At 29.3% G+C, this 9,910-nt stretch overlaps 1 protein-coding gene across 1 annotated transcript; it reads left to right on the top strand.

Moving 5' to 3' along the window:
* Positions 1 to 3,107: 3,107 nt before the first annotated feature.
* LOC136083284 (uncharacterized) lies at positions 3,108 to 3,671 on the top strand. The gene has a single exon (XM_065802685.1). It carries the CDS (start codon positions 3,108 to 3,110, stop codon positions 3,669 to 3,671), a length of 564 nt encoding a protein of 187 aa, XP_065658757.1.
* The last annotated feature ends 6,239 nt before the right edge of the window (positions 3,672 to 9,910 follow it).

Here is a 9,910-nt window from a genome sequence, read left to right as displayed (position 1 = left end):
TTGATTATAGTTTCGTACAACTGAATTTTTTCTATCACAAATTTATTTTTTGTAGATAAGAAACAATATATTAACATAAAAATATTTGTTTTTAGTTTTTTGTTGCAGAAAATGTGTTGTAAAAGCTGTATTGTTTAACTAGATTTTGCATCTATAACCAGGACCGCATTTGTGACGTGTTGGATTGATGATGCTCTTAGGCATACGAATAATCGTCGCCTAAAATTTCGTAATAAAATTTAAAAATATACATATATAACAAAAAAAAACAAACGCCCCTTTTTGGTTGGTGCCCATAGTCAGTTGCCTCAACTTCTCTAGTATTTTAAATTGCCAACAACATGCATTTATCCGCAGTATTTTATAGATAATAAGATAATCTCTTCAATAAATCTGTTGTAAGTTTTTTTCTTTTTCTTGGCGTAGTACCATTTTCAAGAGATTAAAATAGCTCTTCTAAATCTTGAATTTAATGGCTATATATTCTAGTTTTTATTGTCATTAATAGCTCTCTACTTAAAGTACCATTAGATTCTTTTAAATTTCTTAACATTAAATCAATTGCTAATCGGGCTGTTGCAAGATTAGCAGCGTTTCTACTAAAAGCTTCAACATTTAATTTAATAGGCTTTAGCGTATTGTCAACTCATGTTCCATATTAATATTTTCTTAAAGTGCGCACTTCCAATATCTTGAAGAGTTTCTTAAATGATACAAAATTGTTTTAAAATACATTAGAAAATATTATAATTTATATTTTGCCTCTTTCTGGATTAGATTTACCCAACTATTTTGTAATTGACATTTTTAATCCAACCGTTAATTTTATGAACTTTTTTTACCGTGGGTTGTCCTAGCAATAATATAACTACAGCATTGTCTAAGCATGTTATTATGCATCACATACAGATGACTAGAGAGGTCAGGGATTCAAAAAACATGCTGATGCGTCCGAAACAAGTCCAGGCATTCAAATCACGAGACTCGCCGAGTCTTAGACCGGGTATTCAGCCACAGACTCGCCGTGTTCGGGTACCCAGACCCAAAAATCCCTAGAAATAACTTAAGCAAATGTTAAAAAATATTTTTTGAACATTAAAATATTTTGATTTTTGGTACAATAAGCTTTGATTTTGATGCAGTATGATAAATCTTTATGTTTAGGACGAAATTGTAAAATTCAAAAAATTTATATATTGACCAAGTTTTTTTCGTTCATAAGAAAGATCTCTCCAAGACAGTTTTTATTGTTTCTAAAATTTTGAAATAAGGTCTTTCCAATAATACAACTAAAAAAACAAAAAAAATTTGCCCACATCAAGTTTTAGGGGTTTAAACACACGTTATTTTAGGGTTTTTCACTTTTTTCGCCAAATTGCTTTCAGAATAACTCAGCAAAGAAATTTTTAAAATAGCAAATTTTTAATCCATATCATTATGATAGTATGTAGAACGTTTAGACAAAATAGCAATATTCAAAAACCTTTAGTTTTAGAGATATGACCCTACAAATAAATAAAAAATATTTATAGTGTTGCGTTTGTGACGATATTTGGCAAACCATAGACTAAAATGTAGGCATAATATGAAGCTTGTAATAAATTATTTGTGATCTGCACCTTCGGTTTACTAAGAAACCACGTTTTTAAGATATATTACCCTTTCATTGCAAAATTATATAGGACCCCAAATATACGAATTTTAGCTACCGACTGAAGTTGATGTTTGAGTAATCCTTACAAAATGTAACAAAAAATCCGAAATAATAAACATTTTGATTTTAAATTTTGCTAATCTTCATGAAACATGTTATGAAACAACATACTGACAAAATTTTATCAAAATCTGAGATGGTAGTGCGGGGATTATTTCGGAAATTGGACCGTTTGGCGTGGAATGACCCCTTTACTTTTACAGAAAACTGTTTAAAGTATGTGTAGAGTTGCTTAAAATTAATTAATCCCAGTTAGTTTGAATACTAAACTAGGCGTTTTGTTGTTATTGTCGACAAAGCTTTTAATATTTTTGGCGTGTGTCCCCCAAAAACATAACTTACAGAATAACAAAAGAGTTAAAACTAATATAGAACTAATATAGAACTCAGAAAAAACATTTTGTTTCCTCCTATCAGTCTAACAAGTGGATATAATTTTAAAATAAGAGTAACTTTAAAAAAACTTGAATAAATTGAAGCTAAAGATTTGTTATTTTTTGTATATTTTGTTTACTTAGAAAAACTTGACAATTTATTTGTGGTCAAAGTGAAACTAATTAACATTAATTTCATTCTAAGTTTTTTAACAATTTCAGTTTTCTATTATATTATTTCTAAAATATTCGCTTGACTGAAAACCAAAAGTGTTTTTTGCACAAACAACAGTTTATGCTAATCTATTATTATTGAAAATATTGTTTAAACAGGCTGCAACTGCACTAAAAGAGCAAAATATCTTCAACAACCTTTGAACATTTTTATTTTATTGTTCTAACGGGTGATGCGGAAGTTATCGGACAAATCCTAATTTCATTATTTGAGCATAATTATTAGTTTTAGTGGTTTTATACGTAAGCATAAACGTTCTATAAAATATAAACTTTATTATTTGAAACACAATTATTTAAAATGAGGTTAAATGCAGCTGAACGAGAATCTTAGCGACTAAAAATGTTTTTTGTAAATAAATGTAATATAAAAAAAAAAAAATTCTAAATCATTTTGAAAAGGAAGGATTTGCTCGAAGTACAGTATATGATAACCTAAAAAGACTTGAAACCGTTCAATCGTTTTCTGATAGAAAGCACCCTGGTTGTCCGACATCGTGGATTAGAGAAAAGAAAGCCGAATTAACGAGACTTGTCAACAATCGAAAAGGGGGTCAGTCAGAGAAAAATAGGTATTAAATTCGGTGTAAATCAATCGACAATTGGTCGTCAGTTAAAAAAAATGAATATTAAATATAGAAAACGTGAAAAAGACTCCAAAATACACTATAGAACAACAAATAAAGGCAAAGAAAAGAAGCAGGAAACTAGTTAACTAACTCTATAACACAAAATCGCTTCTAGTCATCGATGACGAAAAATACTTTTGTTTTGCAGGAGACAACATGCCTGGAAATTCTGGATACTACACAAACAACAAAAAGACATGTCCAGAAAGTGTTCGTTTTATAGGAAAAGAGAAATTTCCAAAAAAATTATTAATGTGGATAGCCATATCTAACCGTGGTATGTCCGAGCCATTGTTTCGCAATTCCAAGGTTGTAGCGATCAATTCATCAATCTATATTAATGAATGTTTAGAAAAACGACTTCTTCCATTTATTCACAAGTATCATGGAGACTTTAACTATTTATTTTGGCCAGATTTAGCAAGTTCTCATTATTTTAAAGATTCTCTAAATTGGATGGACCATTATGTCTATTACGTTGATAAAGAATCCAATCCCCCAAATGTGCCTCAAGCACGACCAATTGAAAATTTTTGGGGACATTTGGCACAGAAGGTTTACGAGGGAGATTGGCAAGCTTCAACAGAGCAAGTTTTGATTGATCGCATTAAACTAAAACTACAAGAAATTGATTTAAACTTTTTACAGTCGCATATGAAAGGCGTCAGAGCAAAATTGAGATCAATGGCAGATGGTGGTGTTTTTTCATATAAAAAATAATATATTTTTATTAAAAGATAAATGCTTTATTTAAAAAAAATATAATAGTAGTTTGTTTTTTTATTTATAAATAAGTTATTGACGTTTTTATTTTGTCCGATAACTTCCGCATCACCCGTTAAGATATCGATCAGATATACTATTATATATTTTCTTATGTAATAAGCTTCATAATCATTTTCAGAAGAATTTAAAAATCTAAAACTATGTCATCAAAAGGTAAAATAATTTCTTTTAGTTTTTTCTTGAATGAAAGATGATTCCATTCATGGTAAAAAACAAAACTTTCAAAACTATTTTGTTCCAAAGTAAAGCTCCTCGAAATGAAATATATGACTTTCCAAATTTAGTTAGAGGAAAAGGTTGCCATATTAGATTATCATTTCTTATTTTATATTTATTTTTATCTTTTAAGGTCTACAGATTATGAAAAGAAGCAGGAGATGTTTTACATTTGTACATAAAACAAAGTATATTAAAAATATTTAGCTGATAAAAATAAAGAACTTTCATTTGAAATAATAATGGTTTGGCATGAGCAAATCGATCTTTGTAATTAATATGCATGCAATTGATAAGATATGAAACATGCTTCTACTGACGATAAAGAGGTAGCAGTTTAGATTTATTGGTATTACCCTAGGCAATACTTGCATAACTTATATGGCAATGGATTAAAGAGAAATATAATTGTGTTAAACTGTGTTTATTTAAAACATTTCTAACTTTGTACATTACTCCTATATTTTGAGCAACTTTGTTGCACAACAAATCAATGTGATACTTCCAGCTAAGGTTTTTAACAATATTGATTCCTAAAAAGTTAGTAGTTAATTCTCTTTTTATTTGAATTTTGTCAATAAAAAGTTAGGGCATGGACAGGAGACAGTAGTTTTTTTTTTGAAGTTTGATGAAAAAGTATCTATTTAGTTTTCTCAACAATTAGTGACAGCTTATTCATTTTAAACTAGTCAAAAACTTTTGTTAATTCAATGTTCATACTTTGGAACAATGTTGTTATGAGATTAGTATCATCGGCAAACATGACCGTCATTAAATTTGAGGTTTTAGGGAGATCATTAATGTAAATTAAAAAGAGAAGAGGTCCTAGTATAGAACCTTGAGGGATCCCAGATGTTATATCTAGTAAATTGGAAGAGACAGTTGTATTTAGGGTTAGGACTATTGTAATTGTAATGAAAAATATAACAGTAACAATAATTATTGTTATTGCATTAACTTAATTTAGAAACAATAACAATACTTGTGATTTACAACTACTGTAATTCTGTTATACAATAACGATAAATATTGTATTGCAATTCATCTTTATAAAACAATAACAATATCTGAAAAAAAATGTATTGTAATGACCCACTACAATAACAATAAATATTGTATTGTAATTTGTCTTTGTAATACAATAACAATATATTGTTATTGTAATAAAATACATTAACATTTTTATTTAAGAAGAATTATTACACTTTCACACATCGTGCAAACTCATAACTTAAGTTTGTTTATACCTATGCCAAATGAGGAGGCCTTGCAAAATATTGGGATGGCGGAGGCCTGTGAACAAAAAGCCTTAAAACGCTTACCCTCCCGACCCCCAAAATGAGAGGGGTGTAAATTTTGCATGGTTATAACTTTTTTGGCCTGGGAACAAACGCTTTAGGGCTTTTTCCCAGGCCTCCGCCATCCAAATTTTTTGCAAGGCCACCTCATTTGGCATATTAACAAACTTAAGTTTGCACGATGTGTGAAAGTGTTCTATCTGGAACATCAAAAAATCCTGAGGGGGCCCATGCACACATGCCCGCCCTTATATACTGGCCCTGAGTAAGACCTGAGGGCCGTGGTTGATGGGACGGAGTCACCCCAAAAAAATGTGTCAATGGCGTCTCAAAGACCGCTAGGTTTTGCTAAAATAAAAAGCTTCTTAAATTAGCAAAAGGGCACAAAATTTGCTGTTGCTCCCTCCCACTGGGTTTTACCCTTTGTTTTCAATATTACTGATCTCGCGTTAGACTCGTTTTTTACTTACTAAAGAGGGGTGCCTGAAAAAAACGTCTTAAGTATAGTTTATTTACATTTGATTCGTTATTAAAACAAAAAAAGGTTTCCAAGATTTCTCAAGGAATCGAACCTGGATTAACCTCTCGCCCAAATGCACACTTCTAATAAATTTTAAATTTATTTAAGGTGGTAGACCACTATTAAAAATCGAAAAAATCATTTTTTCAATTTTAAAGTTTTTAAGTAATATAATTATCGTAGATTACGAATTTCATATTAGTTTTATATAAAAATAAAGCTAACCCTATTAAAAATCAGTTTTTAATAATGCGGTTTAGGCATTTTCATAAATTTGTCCGTAGCAACAGATTGTTTATTCCGTTGCTATGTAGCTAAAAAGGAAGTTATCCCACAAAATACCATAAAAATTAATACAAAAAAACTTCATTTGTGGTGACTGCTACTCTAAAACTACTTTTTGTTTATTATTAAATGCTTTTGGTGCAGTGTGTTACATGGTTTTCAACGGATTTCTTCAGTAAATGTCTAATTACTTTACAACGACCAGAACTTTCCTAGGCTAATTTTCTGTCTTCTATACTTTGGTTAAATAATAACTAAAATAATGGGAAATAAAGATAAAAGAAATAAAATAAGGTATAGCAAGAAATGTAGACTCTTCAGAGGAAACCAACATAAATCATCAAACGTTGTAGCTGAAGAAAATCTATCTAATTTAGAAGAATTACAATTCAAATGTAGCTCTGCAAAAAAATGAAGATATTGTCATCCTGTTGCAGTAGTAAATCTTCCGTCGATATTTTAAATAATGATTTTGTAAATAAAAATAATTTTTCTGCTAATGATGATTAGTCCAATGACTGCTATATTTTTATGAACACTAACATTTTAGAAATATTTACTGCTGCTGTCCAAAATGTTCTGCAAATGTTAATTTTAACCATGATGCTAAACTTAAAAAAGGTTTATCACACTGTATATTTTTTTCATGTGCATCTTGCCAATGGGAGCAAAAATTTTATCCTAGTAAAACTATAAAACGAGTCTTTAAATGCTTTAGTTTGGAAACGTTGTCTAAAAGATGTTTTTGTTGGAATTGATGTATTATATTTAGGTTGCTGTTCTGCAATCATTAATTTTAATGATCGACTTAATAGTATCAGCAGAGTTTTTGAAAAACTTTATTTAAAACCAGGGCATTATTCTTCAAGTTTTTTGGCATCGTCTGATTTGAAAAGAGTTAGAAATATGGAAAAAAAATGTAAGGAAAAGGGAAAAAGCAGGCGAAAGCAGTTAAGAAGTATTCGTAAGGAACAAAGATGAGGAAGAAGAGAGTTTATGTTATGGTGCAGGAGAATTTTAGTCTTTTTTATTTATTTACTATAAACTTTATTTATTTACTATAAACAAATATTTAATTAAGTTTATAATTTTTATAATCGCAAATCAAAAGAAAAACTTTTTTTTTCTAACTGAAATACTACTTTAATAATAGTATTGTTTATTAATATTATCACTTTTTTTTAAACATATTTTATTTTAATTTTGCGTTAGTTTTACTCCACAATATGTTTATAATAAGATAATAATTTTCAATAGGTTTTTTTTTGTTTTTTTATATTTTATTTGAAGTGTTTAATGTTTTTTTTTTGTTTAAATGTGTTTTTCTCAGTTCTTTAAAATTCACGACTTTGCGGTAATTATCTCTTGATTCTCTTAACTGATTTTCATAAAATTTTCAGGAGTTGTTCCTTTAGTTATTATGGATGTCCCCTACCACTTCTATTGCATTGTGATAACTCGATAACAAGATATTAAAGTCCAAATATGGTCAAAAATGCCCCTTTTTTGTTTTCCAAGTGTTTTTTTTCATTAAAAAAAAACTATTTAATGTTTTTCTTTTGTTTTGGTACAGGATCTTTTTCATTATATTAAAAGCAAGTCTGAAAAATTTCAAGTTGATACCATACATAGTTTTTGAGATATTCACCGCAACGAAATAACCCTATTTTGGGGTTTTCGGGACCAAATTTTTACCACATTTATTATTCAAAAAAAAAAAAAAAAAATTGTTATTAAAATGTAAATTTTAATCAACTTATATAAAAATAATTTCTAAAATGTAATTTTTAAAAGATTTTTTTTTATTAGTGGTCTACCACCTTAAATTATTATTTGCATTTATACTTAAAGACGTTTTAAAAATGCGCAAACAAAGAGCTTTGGGGTAGTATAAAGTATCTAAGGTACCCTCCGTCTTTTTTTTTTATTAAACTTTTTTATTAAGAAAAAAAAAAAAGGAGGGATGGGGGGGGGGATATTTTAGGGGGGGTATTTGAGAAACGTACGTACTTTTAAGGGGGGGGGGGTGAGACATAAAAGTACGCATGGCAACAGGGGGGAGGGGGGGTCAAATTTCAAAATTTTTGGCGTACGTACTTTATGGACGACCCCTTACCCCATCACGGGGTAAGTTGGCGCAAACTATAAAAATGATTATTAATGTACTATTAAGTGCAAAATTAATAGAAATTTTCTCACTATTATTTTTGGCAAAAATTTTATCCCAAATTTAATATTACTTTTAGCTGGTACCAAATAATAATCCGTATAACAGCCAAAACAGTATCCAACTTTTTATCTGTGAAAAAAAAGACCTAAAAAAAAATTATTTTTAAATCATTTTGTAAAAATAAATTTTTTCAATATTGCTGAAAATTAAAAAAAAAAAAATTACTTATATAAAAATATATATTTTTTTCCATAGTAAATTCTACGAGCCAACTTACCCCGTGAAAATTTTGCCAACTTACTCCGAAAGTCTTTTTTTCAATAAACAGTCTATAGATCCTGAAAAACAGCAACTTTGAAAAAAAGTCTGACTGAACATAGTAAACCAATTGTGACTGGAACTTTTACAATAATTTTTTTTTTCATACGACTAATTATTTTCTTTGTAAAGTAAAAAGGAAGGGATGTTCCAAAAGTTACGTTTTTGTCCAAAAAACGCATAAATCTTAATATCTCCTATGCGCATGCGCGAATCCTGACAACACTTAAGTGAATGATGAAATGGTCAATTAGGAAGGTTCTGTGTAATTTTTGTCACTTTCTGATGAAAGGCTCTGAAGATAAACGCAGTTCGTCAACTTACTCCTGCAGCCAACTAGCCCCGGTCTCCCCTATAGCGTGTTTTGTTGAAAAAATGCTGTTTGATACCGTGTTGCGCTAATTAACAGGCAGGCTGTAAAACTTGATGTTATCAATTCAAATAAGAGTTTTACAAAAAGCAATTATTTTTACAAAAAAAAAAAGAAAAAAAAAAATTTAAACTTCTTTTGGTCTCCATAATGTAGAAATAACTTAAATGTATACAAAACAATGGTCAGTAATCTTTTGGGACATATAAAACAGACAACTTTTTTATTTTCTTTATGGCCTTTAGCAAAACTTGATTTTAAAATTGTCTAGGAAATGAAGAACTTCTACATTTTTGTTATTAAGAATGAGAATTTTTAAGACTGTTTCCAAAATGAATTAGAATATTTATTACTTTTACATGTTATGTAAATATTACAGAGTGTTTACTTTGTACAATTAATCATCATTTAGAGTTGTAAAAATGAAAAGATTTAAAAATGCTGTCATTTAGTGAGTCATTGGTGTCACGCATTAAAAATGCTGTCATTTGGTGAGTCATTGAGTGCAATAAAGGTATATCTAAAAAGGTAACAGGCCCTCCAGGTGAACAGTGCAGTTGCGTATGATACGCTGTTGATCAAGTTTCTCAGATATTCAGAATGTATATATTAACCATTATGATGAGCCAATAATAATTACAAGTTAATGCAGTAATAAAATAAAGTTTATATAAACTATTTTTATGTCATTTGTCACAAAAAGAACTTGGGTTTTTCAAAATCCATTTCAACCGCCTTTCACATAGCCTCCACGGAGACCTTCCGGGTTCCGAAATTTTTATTTATTATAAAAACAAAACAATCCGACAAATGTTTTAAAATGCCAGGTTTTAAAAAATGTGTCAGCTTTTTAAAAGCATAAACGCCGGGTAAAATAGAGTTAAGCTCCTACTCCGATGGTGCTACTACGATGAATTCAATTTTTGAAGTTTCGAAATTGATAGGTAGACTGGCACTATTAAATAAAATCAAAACAAAGTGAATTTAGCTTCGTTT

This window comes from Hydra vulgaris, chromosome 08 (genome assembly GCF_038396675.1).
Source record: "Hydra vulgaris chromosome 08, alternate assembly HydraT2T_AEP".
NCBI lineage: Eukaryota > Metazoa > Cnidaria > Hydrozoa > Anthoathecata > Hydridae > Hydra > Hydra vulgaris.
The sequence above is the reverse complement of the archived record's forward strand: the minus strand, read 5'-3'. Positions and strand labels throughout refer to the sequence as shown.

Excerpts from the sequence above, each read along its gene's own strand:
- LOC136083284 (XM_065802685.1), top strand. The coding sequence starts at position 3,108 with ATGCCTGGAAATTCTGGATACTACACAAACAACAAAAAGACATGTCCA.